The following is a 21,316-nucleotide window of genomic DNA, read 5'->3' as shown; positions in this document are numbered from 1 at the left end:
CTTACTAAAAAGACTGTTCATAACTTTTGTTCAGCGACTTCTCCTCTGTCATCTGGTGGTGTTTGGAAGTCTCTGTGACAAACGCGCTCAGAGAAGGTCATTTTTTTAACAAGATATGAATTTGAGCGAAATTTTACTTTGAAAGGCAGATTACAGACTTCCTGTTGGATTTAGGTCCGGGGTGTCAGCATGTCATTTTTGAGTCTTGATGAGAAACGAGAGAGAGTTGGTTTGATGTCTTTACGACATCCCTCCGGGTCGTGGCGGCCATTTTCGTGTGTCTAGGCGGCGCCAGAGAAAACATTTTGGCAGTGATGGACTAAATTTTTACATTTTATTCAGTGTTTCACCGGTCATCATGCATCATGCCAAATTTGGTGATTTTCGGAGCATATTAACTCTAGAGCATATTAACTCTAATCAGAGTTCATAACCACATCTGTCAAATGAGAAGAAAATCTAGAAATACATTAGGGTCCTCGCCCTACGGGGCTCGGTCCCTCAAAAACAGAAAACACAAGGTGATTCAAGGTAACAGAGAGGTGATTTTGTATTTTCAGATCAAGGTGAATTCGTAAGAGTTTTGTCTGTCCAGGTAAATTTGTGTACTAAGGCTACAGTGAAACAACACTGGTTACAGTAAAATGACACTGTTACAGAATAAACAGGTATATAAGGTGATGGGATTGTGTATTTACATGACTGTTAGATGAGGTTTTTGTGCTGTGAGGATGAGGATCCTGGCTCCAGGGTGGGAGTGGTCAGCCATCATCTCTTCTCCTCACTTCAGGGTGGTCCTGCCATCATGCAGACGCTTCAGGAAGGCCAAATTATAAAAAACACAATCGGCCCATCAGCAGATGACGTGCTGCAGTCTCAGATTGTCTGACACGACTGTTCAAGAAATATTTTGCCAATAAAAGGAACATGACTATACTGACATGTTTTCATGTTCACTGGTCTTGAAACCATTTGAAGCACTGAGATTCCATGAAAGCCTCTCTGTGGAGACGACACACTCTACCAACGAGCCCAAACAGAGGCGATTTAGAGCCAAACCAACAGAGACTCAACAGCCAATCCCTGGACTCTTTGAACAAGAGTCTAAATCCACACCTGATTTCTTTAAAATAACATCAAAACTACTTGATCTGTTTTTCAAAATTCTGTGGACTTTTTACTCTTCAAACTAAAATGCCTGGACTCTTTAAATGACGCGTAAAACTGAATACAACTCTTTAAAAAACAGAACTTAGTTTCTAAACTGTCTAGTTTACATTTACCTAAACAAAAGACTGCAATCATAAATGTTGTGTTTATTTGCTCTTTATTAACATTAAATATTTGAGGTACATACAGTGGTCATACACACTTTAAGAGTATATACAAGACGAATCATATCAAACTATATAAATTCACAGGCTCTTTATTTGAAATGTAATGAGACAAAGCCAGACTCATGGAAATTAATAAGCAGATGATATTGTACACACAATCTAACTTTTCATTAGCTAGGTTTGATGTCTGGATTCATTTATAGACTACGTGCATTCAGCAAATAAACAAAGACAATTGATGAATCTCTAAGAAACACCTGGATTTTCACTTCTCAGCTAAAGGCAGGGGTAATCTAAATCAGTTCTGCAAAGCATAACCTGTTCATATGCCAGATAATGATTAAAATCTAAAGCTAATCATCATCATCATCATCATCATCATCAATTATCTACGAAAGAGCTTGAGTTGAAGCTGGAACTATATTCCAAAAAAATGTAAACTCTCGATCTGGTTTGTCAAACAGTTCAATCTCCTCATGCAGTGAAATTTCTTCTCGAGTCCCAGGGACCAGTTAAACCAGTTAATTAGTTTGGTGGTTTTTCAGGCCTGATTGGAGCCAGTTTGAGCCCATGAGCCTTATGTTTGACACTCCTGCTCTGAGGATAATCTGAAAAACAGGGCTGGTTACGTTTCTGAGGTTTCTGTCATGAGGTTACAGAGGGGATATTTCACAAACTGGTGGACAAAAACTAATGTGGTGGCTTTGAAATTAAACAAAATCAATCTCATGCAACATAAAAGAAAAGAAAAGCTACTGAAAACACAAGTTAGAGGTTATAGTAGAATGAGCCTTGACTGCATGGATGGGAACAACAGTCAGTTCAATAATCTAAAGATGCCAGCAGTCTGAGCCAAGCTGGCTGGGATCATCATTATGGTGCCAACCAAAGGGCATGCTTTGATTGTGAGCTGCTTGAGCAACTTCAGCCAACAAGCATTTGGTTTTCATTTGCAACTTTCAAGTCGGAAGGTTTACATCTATTTTCCATAATTGCTTGTCCAGCAATCAAAGCACAGCAAGCAGCTCAAGCAGCTTTTGTTGGAGAGACCAGAGTTGTTTTAGTTTGTGAATATGTAATGCCGACGGACATTTGGAGTCCTTCCTTTCACCTGGGACAGAAAGCCGTTGTTCGTCCTCTTCAGTATCAACCCTCATGTTAAACATGCAGCAAATCAGGGATTCATTTGTTAAAGTCTTTTTTTTCATTTTATTTAAGACCTGAAATGCATCCAAATCTGCTTCTGTCAAGAAACACAGTGAAACAAATCTCACCTTTTAGCACTTATCCAATCTGTCCTCATAATCAGCATGTACTCAGCTGTGAGTGCACATAGCTTTCTAAAGGATTATGACTAAAAATAACCGACAGAGTAATTGGAACCCGGTTGAACTGCACACTTCACACAGGGTGTTGGTGAAATCGGGCCAATTGCAGCAATGATGCAGCAGCATGGGTCAGAACTGAATAGAAGACGTCATGCGGGATTGACTTGGGCTTCATTTATCTTTAGTGTATGCAGTTGATGTCAAACTCTTCGAGGCGTCGTCCTTTCCTTTACCCTGAAAGTGGATACAAACAGAAATCGGTTTAAATTTTCCTCGATTTTACTGTTAAAAGCAGAACAGATTCTCTTCGCTTACTCACCGTTATGATCTTCAGCACTTCCTCTCTGACCTGAAAAAGACAATAATGCATCCCATCACCAACTGGATATATGGTAAAGATTAAAACACATCTCTGGACTGCTTTAGTGTATTTCCCTCCTCATAATAGCTGAGTGTTTGTGAGATTTAGCACCTACCTTCTGCTCTGCAATACATCCGGCGAACAAAATGAAAACACCCTGCAAAAGAAAAAAATGGAAAGGTTTTCGAACTAGCCTCAAACCAACCCCAGGTGATTCCGCCTGGTTAAGCTCCTCCCTTAGCAAGTCCTCTCAGTTAAATTCACACATTGGGTCAGTGGATTATTACTGTCTGTAATTCTGCTTGGAAGTTACCTGGAAGGAATTGAGGATGGTGAAGGTGTAGTTGGCAGCCGGGAAAACGGGATTGTCGTGGTCCAGGATGAGCAGGAAGAAGCCGATGACCCACGTTACTCCGAAGACGGGCGCCAGCACCACCAGCACCTTGATGATGCTCTTGGCCGTCTCCTTGTCGTCTGCTTTGCCGCTGTCTGGCGTCTGAGTTTTGACCAGAGTGACAATCACGACCACCATGGAGAAGATATTTATCATAATGACGATCCCTACAGGGATGAGGAAAGCGTGGATGGAGCCCTCCAAGAGCCGCTCAAAGTTCAGCCAGCAGGTTTTGTTGTCATAGTAAGGCTTGTACGTGTATCTGTAATACACATAGCTGGATCCCACGATGATGATTGGGACGAGATACCCGACGACGCTGGAGAGGAACATGAAAACCCGTTTCCGTAGCGGGCTGAAGACGAAGATGAGCTGGTGGACGAGCATGACGCTCAGGCACAGCATCCAGCAGAACATGGCCGTGTAAAACAGGTGCTTGGACACGGTGAACGCCAAGCACATGCCGTCGCTCAGAATCTCGGGAGAGCTGGAAGCCAGGAAGCTGCAGTCGGCGAGCAAGCGGAACGTGGCGATGTTGACGATGGCGGTGTGGCGGAAGTGTGAAAGGTTGGTTTTGACTACAGCTGACCACACCAGAAACTCAATGACGAGGAAGATCAGCAAGCAGCAAAGGGACACACCAAGTCCGATGCTGGTGATGACGTCCAATTCGGGAGTGGAGATGTCCCCCTTCGCCATGAGGACAGAGAATGAAGTCAGGTGGTTGCAGTAACACGACGTGCCGTTTGCGTCGCGAGAGAACATATTGCATCCTTCGTCGGACCAGCTCTTCGTTGTGACATTCCAGAAAACACAGACCGGACTCTGTACGTCCCCCTGGAGGGGAAACTCCAGGTAAATCTCTACGTCTGAACTGCGTCTCTCCGTCGTGCCATTTTCGTCTCGGTCCAGACCCAGTGTGGCAGACAACAAAAACTCTGTTTTCTCCGTCCTGGGATAGTTGTTGTCCAGTTTGGGTGTTAGGTTTCTCACGGCCATGATTTTCGGTCTTCCGGTGGTCCTGTTCAGACTCACCTCGATGTCAAACACGGTCACGTTACAGTCAGTGTTTGGGCAGACTTTCAGCTCTAAGTTGTCAGTTTTGAATGAGCGGCTACGGTTGATGTGGATATTCTCCACCAGCATCTCCACAGCTTCAAGATATTCTGCTGACATGTCATGACGAACTGTGTCGTTCACCCCCGTCCAGGTGGTGTTCAGAATCTGGCTGGCTGCGTCCACCATTTCCTGAAACAGAATCAAGATGGGATTGTGGAAAATTATATTTTATAAAGTCTATAACATGAATATTGTTGGTAAAATGGCCCTGTTTTTTCTCATTTCGTCAGAATCAATTTTTCTGGACTTGACAAATTTTAAAGAAGTTTAACTGCACTGAACCCCAGGAGGGACATCCACACGTTTCCACACATCACAGCAAACCTCTAAAGATGGACTGGTTGTTCTTGTCCAGTTCAGAAGGCCTAAAGCACTTCAAGCTGTTAGTGTCATTCATCCAAGCACAAGAACACACACCAGTATTGATGGCTATCATGCCAAGTGCTCAACCTTCACTCGGAATCATTTAGATTATGGACAATTCTCCCCTAGGAAGTGATCGATGGCCTTAGGTACAAACCGAACAACAGCTGTCCTCCATGTCTTTGCATTGAAGGAGCATCTGTTTGAAGAAGTATTGTTTCTCCTGATGCACTGAAACATTAAAAATAGAAACGAATGATCTTACAGGAAGGACGTCCTCCGCAAGAACAGTCCTTTCTGATGCCAGAGCCATCCTGTCCAAGATGTTGATGGAAACATCGACGTCCGCCGTGTTTTCATTGGTATCAGAAGTGAATGTAGAGCTGTTCTTAAGCTGCTGGAATATTCTCTTGGCTATATTCGAGGTCGGTCCTTGTCCCTTCAGGAACTTCTAAAAAAAAAAAAAAGAAAAAGGAAAGGTGTCAGTAGGTGGAGTTTTCGAGTCTCTCTCTGGTGGGTGTGTTTCCACCGGCCTCGGCCTCATCGAGGAGGTTGTTCAGCTGTTCGTTCACGCAGTGGTTGAAGACATCCATCCATTTTGGTCCTTCACAAGTGCGCGACTTGTAGCCAGTTCTGCCCTCTGGACACGTTTGATTAATCACAGTAGCTTTGAATGGAGTTTTTGGCCAAAAATCTCCGTCAACAACATCTTCTTCACAAAATTTTTCACCGGCTGGGGAAAAAAAAAAACAAACACTGCAAATTAATGTATACCAAAGTACCGCTTTCTTTTGTTTTTCAAATAATCACTAATAATCAGATTTAAATTTTGATTGAAAGTTCTAAACTAAAAAGTACCATAAATAACTGGGATTTCCAGTTTAGAAGTTCTGGTTTGATTCTTGTGGTTTTTGAAGGTGATTTCCACGTATTGTGATTCGATGGTCTTCTGGCAGCGGATGGGAACTTTGAATTTGTAGACAAGTCGGTCTTTTAAAGCTGCGACGAAAGCTTGGCGTTAGTTCGTGCAGGTAGGATATGCTGCTGGAAAGTGAAGTGGAGGGTTATTTTCTCACTCGTGTTTTGTAGATTGGATTTCTTTTCACCATTGTAGCTGTACCACACTTCGTAGTCCTCGGGGCTGGGCGGGATGACAGCGGTGACGGTGACCTCCGTCGTGCCGCCGCTCGCCGCCGGGCATTCTGCACTGAGCGGCGCCAGACTCATGGAAATCTGATCGGGCAGCTGGGCCATGTCCAGGAAAGTCTTGGCTTTATATGTGATCATCCCCTTAATGAATTCACAGGTGTAGGTCCCTGTGAGGAGCAGGAAGGGAAATGACGAGAAACTTAGGATTATCTAAAGACCAAGTAGTGAGGGGAGAAATTTAACTGATGCTTTTTGGGAATTACTGTCTACAAATTAAAACAAATGCCATAGTTGAATTAGCTGCAAGAGTCCCGCTAAGTAGATTAAATTCTAAAATAGTTGCAGACAGTGGTTGAAATAATTGCGAAGTAAACTGACAGTCAAACGATACAAAAGTTTTCAGACAGTTGCTTATTTTCTCATGGCACACCTGATGAGCTCTCCTCCAATTTGATAGATCAGAAATGAGCTGGCCAGCACAACAGCGGAAATTAATCATACGTTATTAACTTCAGCTCAATCTAGGCTCTAACTAATATATTTAAAGCTCTACATAGCACTTGAATGGTGAAACTACCAGATTAAAGTCATTTCTGCGCAGCTGGACTCTGAGCCGAAGCCATTTACTCGCCTGCCCAGATGCTCGTCACGGCGACCAGTCGAACTGCCACACACGAGGTGTGCTCCGCCGTGGCACACTCGTGGTTGACTTTGACCACGGTGCCGTCGTCGAGGTCCACCTCCCGCTCCGTGGAGTTCATCCTCCAGGACGCTTCCTCGGTGTCCACCATCAGAGTGCAGGTCAGCTCCGGGTCGGACATGTAGCACACCGGCTCGGTGGGGGCGTCCATCTCCACCAGGCCTGCCGTGCACGGCCGGGTAAGTGGGTAACCAGGTTACCGAGGATGAGAATGATCCGACAGCGGAATCCCTTGTACTGACCTTCGACTATGACCATCACATCTTCACTCAGCTTCACCTTCAGACTTTCCATTATTTTTTCAAACATGCCGAAGTCCGGTTTGATACTGAGAGCCACTTGAAAGTCTGCAATGGTGGCTTCCGAGCTGAAGATCAGACAGAGGAGAGGGAATAAACATTTTACCCTCATGACAGTCTGGCTAGGATTCAGACATCAACCCGGTGAGAGTGGCGTGAGGACAGGGATCATGGAATAATAAGTCAGTTTAGCCCTGTCACAGCATCTTACAGGTCTGCTTCATGCTAAAGCGTTCTCAGCAACACAAAGCCTTCGTACTTCGCCTGCACAAGGAGTATGACTTAAGCTTTAAATGCCTTCAGGTAGCTAAAGGTAAGCGCTCGTGCTCATCTCATAAAATAGATGTATCGGTGCATCCAAATTTTATTTCAGCTCAATATTGGACCAAGAACAATGATTAGCTCTAAGAGGAGCGACACTCCTCTTAGAGCTAATCCACAAGGTCCAGCAGCAGCATATTTATAAGTATTTCTTTTTGAATATTAACTCTTGTGTCTATATTGTATGTTTTTATAGACTGTATAATTATACTAATTTATTCCTCAAATTTCAACTTACCAATCATTTAACTTTTTTTTAAAGTGCACTTATCATTTGATTAGAATTGACTAGCTGTAAACTGGTACAAGGAATTACTGTGTATTATATTAAAGTTTTAAATTCCATCAATAAATCTGAGTACATTCTTCCACATTGTGTCACTTTCAGCTCGATCAAGAGCATGGCATTTGTTTGTGTGAAAACATATGAAGACGTTGTGCATAAACTCATGTTTACGATCTTGTCTTTCAAATTAACTTCAATCTTAAATTACAAAAAGTGCAATTTCAACAATGTTTTTTTTTTTTCTTCAAACAATACATCCTTCTATAAAACAGCAAGATCACATTTTACAAATATCATCTTGTCCATCTGCAGCATTTTTCACGAATTCCCAGTTTGGGATTTCAAGCTACATGTTAGACTAACAGAATCTTCTACGCTACAAGAGTCAAGTGATTTTTTTCATTTCAGTGAAACTAAAATACAGTCAGATCTCACGTTACCCTTCACTGATGTTGAACTGCTCCAGGGCGTTCAGTCGATTCATTTCGTCTTTCACCTATAAAAAAAAAGACAGAAATTGCGAGACTAATAATTGCACCTTCACAGTGGAAAAATATATTTAAGAAAACTGAGAAGTACCACTTGAAACTGTGCTTCTTCCCAGTTTGATCCCATGGTTATTGATCCAGTCACCAGAACTGTGGCGATTGCAAACACACTACGGTTAGCTTCCTCCCGACAGACATGTCAGGAAAGAGTGGAGATAATAATACAGTGACGGCAGGCAGTGTGGAAGAGACTGCCGCATAGAGACCTTTGTCTTTGGGAACGCAGAGTGGAAAGGTGTAGGAGACGTTCTGCATGCAGTCCACCTCTCTGCAGCAGTTGAAGTTGTAGCAGACCGGGTCGCTCCAGATGTATCCCTCTGAACAGTTGCAAGTCGTGTCTTCTCCGATCAATATGCACTCTCAAAAGAAAAAAAATGAGAATTTTTCAGGTGTTACACTTCTATTGCTCCAGGTCCTATACTTCGATTGGTGTTAAATTTGTATTGATTAAATTATTGATCACAAAAGAGACAACTGATTCTTTATTCTAACATCCCTGGTGTCCTCAAAGTGCTATAACCTCTCTACCTAATTATTTGTTGTTTATTTATTATTTTTAAATGGATTTTGTTTACAGTTATGGAGACACTGGTCTCTCACTGTTGAGGTTCGGCTTAAGACTTCTCCAGTTGGTAAAGTTAACAGAAAGACCTGGTTCACAGCACACTGGACCATTTTCTACTGAAGCTGCTTCAGGTTCAGGCTGCTGGGAGACCTTTACTGCTCCGAGCTTCTTTCCTTTCTCACTCTTCATGTTTCACAATCACAGAGTCTCCTCTGAGTCTGGTTCTGCAGGTTTGTTCCTGTTTAAAAGGAGTTTTCATCATCTCCTCTTGCTCATGTGGAATTGTTGGTTTTTCTCTGTAAAAGTGTCGTTGTTGTTGTTGTTGTTTCTGCAGCTCCACTGACGACCAGCTGCAGCTCCGACTGGGCTGACGGAGGCGGCGTTGCAGTGAGAGCGACGCTTCGGCTGTTTGAGGTTGAAGACAGAATCACACCTGCCACCAGCTCGCTTTGCTCCAGGGTCACGGTGTGGGACTTCCCGGCGCCGTCGGTCACTTCCAGATTGGTGGACGTGAAGGCGGCCATTATCTTGCTGACCTCCAGGGAGATGTTGCTCTCGATCATCAGCTCAGCCGTGAAGGAATCTGAAAGGAAAGTCGTTCATTTTGCGCTTTTGCATGTTGCATTGTGCACGTTTTTCCTATTTTCACTTCATCACATTTGAAATAGCATTATATTGTAGCATTATATTGCTGTTGGCCAGTAGTTGTAATTTCTTTATATTGAGCTTATTATAATCACTCATTTTTCTTCATTGACTGCTTTCAAAATAAAAAGAAACAAAATATTTGATATTAAAAATTCAACTTTTTGAATCTTCTTCATCGGAAAGACATTTAATTCCATTAATTTGTATTTTATAGTTGAGTGCAGATTGATATGAAATGAATAAAAGCAGACAAAAAGCTTCAGCGCTTGATCTGGAGCTCAGACTCACCTTGTGCATAAACCTGCAAAGGTTCAAAGAAAACAGGAAAATAGAGTTAGTAAGGGACAAACACACACACACACACACACACACACACACACACACACACACACACACACACACACACACACCCGGCAATAATCTGTGAAACCTCCACTCAGAAGTGAGTTAAAATAAAAAAGGAAACTTTGGACGTCTGTTGTAAACCATTTTAAACCAAAACTATTTCATATTAATTTGCACTGCAGTGATGTTTGTTACTTTACACTGAAAGCACAGAAAGACTGAAAATGATGTAGTTGACCAGCTGGGCCAGTAGTGGGCGCCGGTTTTGTGACCAAGTCCCGAGAGAATCTGGACTGGGAGTCATGACTCTGCAGGAAAACATCATTGTTGTCCATCTAGCGGGCGTGTGCAGGAGAACTAGTTACTACACGCTCTATTTAGTGTTGTTTGAGGCGGAGCTTTGTCTTTGGAGGCCCTCAGTTTTAATAAAATTATTATTTTTAAAGCTTTACTGTTCATCTTTTCTGTTAGACATAATCTGGCCTCATATGGGTGGCTGGGCACGATTCTCTGATTGAGAAGGACTTCTACCTGGTAGAGGATGTAAAGAGCTCCGGCCAGCAGGGGGAGCGCTCTGGAAAACATCGTCACTGTCGGGACAGAAGACATAATTCATGGCTTCAAGCAGGAAAGGTTAAACAAGAATGACAGTATGCACGCCATGATGAACCGGGTGCTTCTGGGTGCCAACAGTTGGCAAAAATATAATTGTTCCCCAGCTGAAGCAGTCTGCTGCGCTGCGGGTCAGGCTGAGGAGCGCAGAGCTGAGAGGCGTTCAGGAACACTTAAGCCCAACCCCTGATGAGTGACACGGATTCCGTCCTCCTACCTCTCACAGGTCGCCCGGCTCTCGGCGGTGCTGTGTGGTCTGAAATCAAACGATCAGACGGACTCCTGTTTTTATTTCTGAACCAAAAAAACACAAAAACAAAAGAGGAATTGGAAAAGCTGTAACAGACACAGGCCCTCAGGCGACTTGCCCATAAACCTGGAGCTCAGTCTATTTAAAACACCAGAAAGAATGAGATAAGATCCCTTCCTGGTGGCTGTTTGAAGAGGAGCTCTGTACTTCAATAAACCACGCTGACCACAGAGTTTATCAGAAGCTCTTATCAGACACAACAACAGGCGCTGCTGATGCAGCCTGTTTGCATGAGTTTGCATTGTGGTGAAAGGACGAGCTGGATTCCTCTGCTCCACTGAACAGCTGACCACAAACCAGCTTTATTTTCTTTATGTGTTGTCAGACGGCTTCCTCTTCCCCGTTTACACGCTGTGGTAAAACAACCCGAACCGCACGGTGCAGCAGCTGCTCTGGACACTCTGGACAGGGCGATCCACCCGGCTGGCGGGGGTCCAGGCTCCGGCTCAGGGACTCACGGTTGTGGGGAATGAACCGGCGGACTCCAGCTCTCTACGTCCCTCGACTAGAACAACCTCTCAAATATTGATGAGTCAGCTTTTAATCACCTGGTGGGCGTCCGACCCCTCAGGCTGGGAATCACCGACCCACACGAATGGAGGAATCGAAAAGTCATGACAGAACCAGATATAATCTCTTCAGATGATTTCATTTTGTGTTCAATGCAGCTGGATCGTCTCTATGAACCCCGACAGCAAAAACACAGAATCACTGCTGACGTAACATGCAGAGCCGTTTTTAAAATGTTAGTTTAACCAAGTCAAAAAGGAGGGAAAGAACTCTTCTTTCTAATGCTGACTGCAGGAAATGTAGGAAGACAGCTTTGATTTCTTACATTTTTAAACCATTTGACCAGTATAATAACCTCCGAGCCTCTACCGTCGTAACGTCACATCTGTTTCCGTCCTCAGTGAAATAAATGTCTTACCTTGTTCTGGACAGGAGAAATCAAATTAACCCATGCGAGTGACGGATGTGTGGGCGTTCAGGATGAGCACAGACCGGGGGAGTCTAGACCAGGTCCTTGTCCCTGTCCCCGTCTCGAGGCTCGGCGGAGTGTTCCAGCTCTGTGTACTGAGGTCCATTTGCATTGGTGGCATGTTTCCATGTGAGCCGGCCCAGCTGGCCATTGGTCCAACCACCAGCACAGGCGCTCAGCTTTCCATGAGCATTTGTATAGCAAATCAAACATTTTCCTTGAGGAGGACGCGCTGCAGCCCCCCTCCTCAGACACACACACTCACGCACACACAAACTTATGTCACCGACAGTCAAAGTGAACTCAAAGCAGCGGCCTATTGGAGGAAGCGATGAGACAGTGTTTAAAGTCATCTGTATAAATGTGACCGATCGGGATGAGGCAGAATCAGAAAGTTTAGATTGTTATCTATCCTTCTTTTCTATCGACAGCGCTTCAGATTCCCACTGCATCGCTCAGTTTAATGAGTAAAATGAACCAAAATGATAGATCTGGATGAGATATGTCTCAATCTCAGCTAAAACATAAAATAAGTGAGGTGAACTGGGAACATTTCCTGGTTACTAGTCCAGAGAAAAAAGAAAAATAACCAACAAAACAAAAAAAGAAAAGCTCAAACACTTGTTCAGGTTTAGATTGATAATTTTTCAACTTAATATTACAATTTATTTCTTTTTTGTTTATCTAAAATCATGCATTTTGTTCTCCTTATATTCAGAGACAATTTAATAATATCAAACCACAATTTGAGGATTTCCAATTCCCTTCCAGATTCTAAAAAGCTCATTTGGATTTCTCGAACAGCAAACCAAATTAGTGATATCCGCAAAAATAAACCAGCACGTCTGTGACTACGCAAATTTTTAAATCCTCAAGTTTCCTTATGGACAGGAACAATTCCCGGGTGAACCTGAGACAATAGAACGAAAAGAGATCACAGTACGGCAATGTTAAAAACACGATTCGAGATAAACCGAAACAACTAGCAAGCGGCAATGAGTGGCACTTCAATTAAATGAAGCAAAATGCTTAAGTTGAGTAACTTAAAAAAATAACTGAACTGACGCAACAGCATTTTAATTCACAAACATGAATTAAAAATAGTCTAACTACAGAGAAGTTTTTTTTAAAAAAGACTCAATCTGTGACTTTAGCTGAGTGTCCACTCAATGAATAGGCTGCATAAAACTGTTCAGTCTCTTATTCAAGCATGTAGCATGTAGTGTATAGTATTGAGCCTGTGGCATGTAGCGTTAAGCATGTAGCATATAGTGTGTAGCATGTAGCCTGTAGCATTCAGCCTGTGGCGTGTGGCATGTAGCATTTAGCATGTAACATCTAGCGTACAGCATGTAGTGTATTGCATGCAGCATGCAGCATGCAGCATGTAGCATGTAGCATGTAGCGCGTGAACAAAGCACCTGATGAAGTATACAGGGCGTCTCAAGCATCAGGACATAAACCGGCTCTTTCAATGTTCCCTCTGTTTGTTTACAACCTTCTCTGATTCTAATTCACATCTCATTCTTACACATCGCTTAAACTCTGTAAATAATATACCTTGCTGGCAATAATACTACTAATAATAATTCCTTGTTTGTTTTTTGTTATTGTTGAGTAAAAGGTTCTTTGAGAAATGCTACTTGAGTACTGTAAGTTCAAAATAAAATAATATTTTTACTACAAATTTTGTTGTCGTTTGAGCAGCAGTTGATGCTGGCGACATGTTCGGGGTCGTGGAAGTGAGGCTACAGGAGGAACAGCGATGGGGCATTCTGTCAGCGTCTCGACTTGAGAAACGTCTGAGGACCAAACAGAAGACACCCAACTCAGAGGCGCAGAGGACAGTGGGGTCAGTAACACATGTATTAGTGGCAGATGAAACTTCCCCCTCCAGAAACACATCCTGAGGCCAAATCCAGGAAGACTTCCACAGAGAAAACAGAGACGACAACCACAGTGAGAAAAAACAGTGCTTTGCTGCTTTTGGAACCAAAATATCCCCCAGGAACCCGACCAAAGGGATCAATCAGGTTTTATCTGATTTAATCGAATCAGAAAGTCCAAAAGCCAACAGCAGTGCCTTGTAGTGCAACTGTTTGATATAACTGTCATGATCAGTAATCCAGTCATATCTGAAAAAAAAAGGTGATTTAATAGGGATTTAAAGGGTTTACATTCCTAGCTTTTTTTCACCTTCCTGACTATCAGGGAGTGCGAGTGTTTAAATGACCTTAGCTGGCTTCTTATTATGAGGAAAAACACTCTTTTGACAAGACAAATTAAATATATGAGCAATTGGTCTAGAAATATAATGGACCACTTCTTTAGTAATGAACATTTCACTTGAATTTAATTGTTATTTTTTTACATTTCTTACAAATTTCAACCACATTTGTTTTATTTACTCTGTGAATAAACAATGAATTTAAATCAGATGGGTTCAAAACAGTCCAGCGCAGGAGAGACACCCATAAAATAATCACTCAATTCTTCTGACATATTTCCTAAAATTGTCCAGCGGAATGTCACCATCATTTATAAGATAATTCATAAGATATATTAAAGGTTCCCTGAATAATGCCATTGACTGCTTTATTACCAGTCCTTTGGGTGTCATGATTGGCTGCAGTTATTACATTTTAAAGACATTTTTAATGCTACTTCAGTCATGTTGTTACTCTGTTTAAGTAACGCAGCTCAGAGTAACTTTATTTAAAAACTATAATTTTATTATATTAACTTTGGAGGCTGTTTGAGGGGAAAGCTGGTGGGGGTCGAGGACTTTGCTCTTACTATTTATATCCAAGGAGGCATGGGTTTATGTCAAAAGAAGCTTTCAGAACAGACAGGAGAGACAGAATACAAAGTTCCGTCTTAGTTTCTGCTCTGGTCGGCATAGAACCATGAGAACTCCAGGCACCTGCTGTCTTCAACACATTCAAAAGAAGCAAAACATAGCAGAAGACCTTGCGTCGGACTTGATTTGACTGAACGACGTCTCCATGTCACTTTGTCATCGCGATGCCTTTCCTTCAGTAAACAAATCCGCTGACCTGTGGAGGACAGCCTTGCCCGGGCTAACTGATTTGCTTTGCAAAAGTAAACCAAAGAATAAGAGGCTTTGCATCTCCTTCCAGGACCTTTTCATTCTTTTATATTCATTCTTTTATAAATATATAGCTATCAGGCCTGCAGAGTGGTGAAGCTTCGGCATTGAGGTACAGTGTACATTTAGATTTTTATTTTATTTTTTTTTTTTTTATTAAAATAACTAAATACAATGATCATGACCAGGCAAACAGCAAAACTTTTTAATGAAGTTATCCTGGGTATCTTTAATATTACGAAGGTCTGCTTGAGTCAATGCTGCGTTCAGACAAAACAAAAAGTAATTTGCAGGATGATGATGCGGCGTTGAACGATGCAGAGGTGATGAAAAATGATTCACTTTTCCACTGAAGCCCTGAAATGATGTGTGGCCGACGGCCCTAAATCCATCCGGTCCAGCCCACATCAGGACCAGGGCCGCCTTAACCATTGGACTAGGAGGGACTCAAGTCCAGGGGCCTCGGTCTGTCAGGGGCCAATTAGATGGGCCAAATATAATTTCTGAAAAAGGCTATTTGTGGATGTCGCTGTCAATCACCAAACATTGCTTTTTCCAGCATGGCACACCCGTAGCCAGCTGTAACGGCAAGTCGAAGAAAGGGCCAATCAGAATTCACATTAGTTTCATATTATTCTTTGACTTGTTACAATTTCTGTCAGTCATATATCAACCCAGGCCCCCAAACTCAGGAGCCTACCTACTGACCAAAAGGCTAATCCATCACACAGAGAATATCCTACATCAGCAGTTTGTTTGTATTTCTGTCAGTCAATCAATTGTAGCCAATCACAATCCAAGGATTTAGGCCCACGTGTTGTTGTTGCTGTGTATGTCGATGTTTATACTGAACGGCGATCTGGAGACAAAAATATCAGGAAAGAAAAAGTTTGAGAGCGGAGCACAGAAGAGAAAAGCCCAAAGGGAGAAAGAGATTTGTGACAAACGATTATTAACCACAATACCAAAGCTCACGGGATTTTTTTAAGAAGAAAACTGACGAACAGGAAGGCGGAGATGTGGAAAGTGAAGCCGCGCAAAGCATCGCCGAACAGGCCCCGGCCTCCGCGCCAGCAGCTGAAGCCGCCGCGGACAAAGTTGACAGCGACACCGAGGGGGGCGACCCAGAGGAGAACCTGTGGGAGGACGCTTCAGTACCGTCCACCTCTCAGTCCCAGCCCGGGCAGCCTCAGCTTTTTACCAGCTGTAGCTGTAGCTGCAGCGTTGCCGCCATTGTAGGAACCGCTCCTTCTGCTGCATCCTGAGGAGACCCGCAGCCGCCGCCGCCGCTGGATGATCCCGACAACACAGACCCAGCTCGATGGGGAAAGGTTTGTGCGAATTGGGCTAAAATAGGACCAGCACGAGGCCAAAATAAGGACTGTGATCTGTCGGCTTCAGCTCGCCAGCATAAACAACAGAAGCGTTTTTTTAATAAAGCGTTTTTCCAGCGGAAACTTGTCAACGGGGAAAATGTACTTAGAGAATGGTTGTGCTACTCTCTACAAAGTGGAAATATATTTTGCTTTGCATGCAAACTATTTGGGGGCCAAAACAGAGGCAGGTCATCCTTTTCAAGTACAGGATTTTCAGACTGGCAACATGCAAAAACAAGAATCAGCGAGCATGAAAATAGTGAAATGCACAGATCGGCCATGATTGCTTATATTAATTCGTCAGCTGAACACGGAGTGGTGGATTCAGAGCTGAAAAGGCAGTTTAATCAGGAATGCCAGTACTGGACTGATGTGCTTCAAAGAGTTGTGCCTGTTGTCAAGTTTCTGTCTGAGCGAGGACTGGCTTTCAGAGGGAGCAGCCACAGATTTGGAGAAGCAAACAATGGGAACTATTTGGGTTGTATGGAGCTCATCAGCGAGTTTGATCCCTTTTTGAAGTCCCATATGGACAAGTATGGCAATGCAGGAAGAGGAACTCCCTCTTATCTCTTTTGAAACATTTGCGAAGAATTTATTGAACCAATGGGAAAACAAGTTCTCACTGAAATTACTGGAAAAGTCAAAATGGCAAAATATTTTTCCATTAGTGTTGACTCCACCCGATATTTCACATACTGATCGTTATATTGAGACATGTGTCACCAGACGGAGCTATTGAGGAGCGATTTGTAAAGTTTTTACCTATATTGAGTCACACCGGTGAAAACCTTTTCCAGTGTTTGACAAGCGTTTTGGAGGAGATGGGAATTCACATCAGTAACTGTAGAGGACAATGCTCTGACAACACAAGCAACATGTCTGGCATCTGCAAAGGCGTGCAAGCGCGCTTGAGGGAAACCCCCCCTCTTGCTGAGTGGGTGCCATGTGCAGCGCATACACGGAATCTAGTGAGTGTAGACAGTGTAAACTGTTGCGAAGAAACTGAAGAGTTTTTTTACTTTTTTACAAACTATTTTTAACTTTGCATCCAAAAGTACATCAAGACGGCAAACAATCAAGGCGGGGTTGCAACCTAATGAGAGCAATCGAATTGACACTTTGAAAGCACTGTCTGACACAAGATGGTCTGCACATGCTGATGCCACCAAAGCACGATGCCGCAAGTATGGCAGTATTCAAAGAAGCTTTCAACAAATCGCAGAGGATGATACTGTCAACATAAACACCAGAGGAGAGGCGAGGACTTTGTGCAAGAAGATGGACGGACTGGAGATGGCAATTTTGTGCAATTTTTGGGACAACATTTTGCAGAGATTTAATAATGTGAGTGTTGCTCTTCAGGCTGTCAACTTGGACCTCTGCAATGCTGTAGATCTGGTCAAATCTTTGAGAGGATATGTATTCGGACCGCGAGATCAATTTGATCAGTTTGAGGCAGCTGGAAAAAATATGTCCCCCACTGTGTCCTCTGAGTACAGAGCAGATACACAACGCCAACGCAAAAAAAAAGCGCAGAGCTGATGATACAGCAGAAGCTGAGGTGCAGCTCCCTGGACAACAGCGGTTCCTCATATCTGTTTACGTCTCCATTATTGACCGCCTTGTGTCCGAACTGGATCGGAGATATGAATCTTACAAAGGCCTGTGTGAAACCTGTGGATTCCTGAATAATTTGAAATCAGTTTCCTCTGAAAACCTCAACACAGCAGCTACCAGTCTTTACAATAAGTATAAAACTGATCTGTCAGAAGACTTTGTTGAAGAAGTGGCACATTTTCAACAGTTTGTGCAAACACTCTCAGACAGCAGCACATCAGCCTCAGACCTTCTGAGGCCTGGATTTTAAGGACATCATAGAAGGCTTCTCAACTAAAAAGACCAGAAGAAGGCCTTTCTAAGGTAACAAACAACAGTTTATTGTGTGATAGTTATCAGCTTATGCAACCTATCCTAATTTTTTTTTTTCAGGACAATTTGATCATCTCCCTCCTTCATGCTGGAACTGAAGGCTCTTCTTTTTTTTCTTCATGGTGCTGAAACTGTGACTTCCTACGTATGAGTTCTCATGAGTAAATTGGCTGCTCAGCATTTAAAGTTTTGGTACATGCACATGTTTCGGTATCTGTTTTTTTTCCCTCTGTATTTGTTTTTTCCTTTGGACGGGCGGCTGAGTGGGGGTGGGGGGGGGGGGGGGGGGTGGGGGGGGGGGGCCCTCCAAGCCTCAGTTAGTCCAGGGGCCTACACCTTGGTTAAGGCAGCCCTGATCAGGACCTTGGTCAGCTGTGAGAAGTTATGACATGAACTGCATTACATTGATTTGACCACTGGTGGCGCTCAAGGGTGGAATTTATTTTCCTTTCCATTCCCGGTTGAAACGTGGTGATTACAGATTAAAGGTGCTGTAGGCAGGATTCCGCATCTCCGCCATCTTGCTTAGAGTTACCTAAGCAAGATGGCGATTTGACCCATCTAAGATGGCAATTTGAAACTCAGCACAGCCAATCCTGTCCTGTTTTCTCTGACATCAAGTTAAGCCCCTCCCACAAGAACGTGCGACGAATGCGCCTCGACCAATCACGGTTAGAGCCTCAGGGGCTCTTCTGATTGGTCAAAGATACCTGGAGCTGTCGAGATTCCTTTTCAGCTCAGAACAGAGACAGATGGAAATGCTGCGGCCTCGCGGAAGTGCAATTATGCTACACTCCTGAAGGATTATCAATGGATACTCTAATCCAAAGAAAAAACAGAAAAATTAGCATTGACTAGCAAAATCCTGCCTACAGCACCTTTAATCCGCAGATGTGGGAATATGTCTACATTAAAGGTAACTTCCAGATTTTAACGTATTATTGTGTCCATATCAGGAAGTATCCTGCTCTAACTGTTCTTCTTCTCCCCCTCATGTTCTGGCAGAACTTTGTTCTCAGTCTCGGTACCGGTGCATCATGAACAGCGCCATAAAAATCCAGGGTGATCTGTAAGTTGTAAACGACAGTGAACTGAGGCATCATATAGCTGGGATCGCAGCTATTTTATTCAAATTTCAGGCTTGTTGTGAGTAAAAGGATAGTTAATTTAATGGGAACTCGTATTTGTAGTTTGTTGCAGTAAAACAAAGACATAGATTTACAGTTCTAAATATTTAAGGATGATCATGCAATAATTTACTGCAGTTCTTTTCCGTCGTGGACCCCCAGCAGATTTTTCAGTGCATGTGATAAACTTTATGTGGCACAGAAGTATTTCAAACTGCTAAATCAGTTGAAAAACATTGAGATATCTAAAGTGATATCCATTTGCCAAACATATACAATAAGGTACTTGTGGTATAGTCACTGAATGCATTCCCGGTTTATGTCACCAGAGGGCGTGATTGTCTTGATTGTTCTTGTGTGATGAGTGAAGAAGAGTGTTCTGAATACAGTGAAGTTAAGCCCTACATTGCCGCTCTCTGCCTCGTTCTTTTGTACTTTTACTGCCTCCAACACAACAGTACTGTCTTCCAGAATGAATTAATCTGTCCTGCAACATTTATACCTTCAGTAGAAACTGAAGCCCTCAGTGGAAACACAGCAAAGCACCAACAGGCTTTTCCAGCTCACACAGCGCCATCTGCTGGACGGATCAGGTAAGAGTCTCAACATCCAACATGCAGGAGAGAAAATTCTCCCTCTTCATGTCAGCCATTATGACATTTGGTTTATCAGATTTATCCAGCTCAAATTAAATACTTATTATCTGAAGAAAAGAATTATATTTTGACCATATTCTGAATTTGAGGGAACAGTTAATAAAACTCTTCCGACGGCTGGATGTTTCATATTCTAAAAGAAATGTATTCAGGATGGAGACTGTTCGACGCTCAGGTGGGATGTGCTCAACCAGCTTTCATTCTGTTATTCTGTATTTTCAATTTAGTGTGAAAAACAATGATAATGTAGACCACAGGCTGCCACAGATTTAGATTTCATGACAAATGTTCACGCGTAGATAGAAATCCATAAAATCTTTATTCATAGCTGTTCATCCCTTTTTATAACAAAGTCACTGAAACAGCCGACGTCCTCTATATTTTATGAACAATTACAACACATTCAGAAATAAAACACAGGGATGTGATGATTAGAACAAAGCGATGAGGTTAAAAAGTGCATAAAACATAGAAACACATATTTCCTGTGTCCTATTCAGACTGAGACTTGAGGTTCCTGCGAGGCTTGAAATACAAACTGTCCTGAAATACAAACACGAAAAAGCACTGATTTGTGTCGTGTCAGACATCGTGAGTACTCCGATCAGATCAGCGGCTCTACAGACACTGAGGCATCAGAATGAGACCAGAAAGCTGCCGTTTTTCCTCGTAAGCTTCATGTGTGAGAATAACAGGAGACGTTCCCTCTTGAGGAGTACACAAGGTCACTGATCCGCTCACGACAGCCCGGCCCGGCCCGCTTGATTTGCTTTGCAAAATAAACCAAAAGACGGGAAACTTTGCATTCACGCTGTGAGCTGAAATAATCTGATGACTTCGTGTTTGCCTGGACGGCACTTTGTAGACATGGAGCGTCTTTCCACTGACAGCCGTTTGTTTCACTCAAGCACCGTTGTACTCTTTAACTTTAACAGTCGTATCGGTTCACAGCCAGCTGCTCTGTACTGCATGGATCTAACAGTCCTTTTTTGCAGGACATGAAGTTTGCTGTGTGCAGAATGCAGTGAATAAATTGCCATGAGTGTGTGCCATCCAAAAGGAGACGAGTGAAACCTGAATGGAGCCCTCACTCCGTATTCTCTCTGCCTGCTGGAGGTGGCGCTGTCTTCTCTCTTTGGCCTCTGTCTCCGTCCCATGATCCTTCTGTCTCATTCATTCTGGGTCTTTCAAAGATGAAAGCCTCATAAAAATAAAAAGTGATATTTATGCAGTCATGAGTACTGATCCATACCAAGCCATTCTTATTTGTCAAATACATTCATGTGTCTATAATTGTTACATAAGTGAACTTTACGTCTTTCTTCAGGTATAAAATATTTACTTTTTACAAAGTCTTTCAGATAAGTGTGCTACTTTGTCCACAAACCGCTTTAATACAGTAGACTGGGCAAAAAAGCTTGTCCCATAATACATAAATACTGAAATAGCCTTAAA

The 21,316-nt window shown here is 42.9% G+C and overlaps 1 protein-coding gene across 3 annotated transcripts; it reads right to left on the bottom strand.

The window, feature by feature from the left end:
• Positions 1-1,318: 1,318 nt before the first annotated feature.
• adgrf3b (adhesion G protein-coupled receptor F3b) lies at positions 1,319-11,742 on the bottom strand. 3 transcript variants are annotated; one of them, XM_030111074.1, is made up of 18 exons: positions 11,614-11,742; positions 10,593-10,669; positions 10,295-10,353; positions 9,707-9,719; positions 9,204-9,353; positions 8,412-8,564; positions 8,237-8,295; positions 8,098-8,153; positions 6,994-7,118; positions 6,683-6,913; positions 5,979-6,218; positions 5,761-5,901; positions 5,436-5,635; positions 5,168-5,353; positions 3,340-4,668; positions 3,142-3,183; positions 2,985-3,014; positions 1,319-2,899 (listed from the first exon to the last, which is right to left on the bottom strand). In XM_030111074.1, the coding sequence occupies exons 3-18, from the start codon at positions 10,346-10,348 to the stop codon at positions 2,837-2,839; spliced, it is 3,072 nt and encodes a 1,023-aa protein (XP_029966934.1). In that variant the 5' UTR covers positions 10,349-10,353; positions 10,593-10,669; positions 11,614-11,742; the 3' UTR covers positions 1,319-2,836. The 3 variants fall into 3 exon arrangements, with proteins under 3 accessions (XP_029966934.1, XP_029966935.1, XP_029966936.1); XM_030111075.1 differs by having other exon boundaries at positions 10,593-10,631; XM_030111076.1 differs by lacking the exon at positions 10,593-10,669.
• Positions 11,743-21,316: the final 9,574 nt, after the last annotated feature.

Source organism: Salarias fasciatus, chromosome 15 (assembly GCF_902148845.1).
Source record: "Salarias fasciatus chromosome 15, fSalaFa1.1, whole genome shotgun sequence".
Taxonomy (NCBI): Eukaryota; Metazoa; Chordata; class Actinopteri; order Blenniiformes; family Blenniidae; genus Salarias; species Salarias fasciatus.
This window is presented reverse-complemented; position numbering and strand designations above follow the sequence as displayed.

Coding starts and splice junctions, on each gene's coding strand:
- adgrf3b (XM_030111074.1), bottom strand. CDS start 10,348: ATGTTTTCCAGAGCGCTCCCCCTGCTGGCCGGAGCTCTTTACATCCTC. Junction 8,565..9,203: donor GCAAAGCGAGCTGGTGGCAG/GTGTGATTCTGT, acceptor TTTTCTTTTGAG/AGTGCATATTGATCGGAGAA. Junction 6,219..6,682: donor CGTGACGAGCATCTGGGCAG/GCGAGTAAATGG, acceptor TGCTCCTCACAG/GGACCTACACCTGTGAATTC.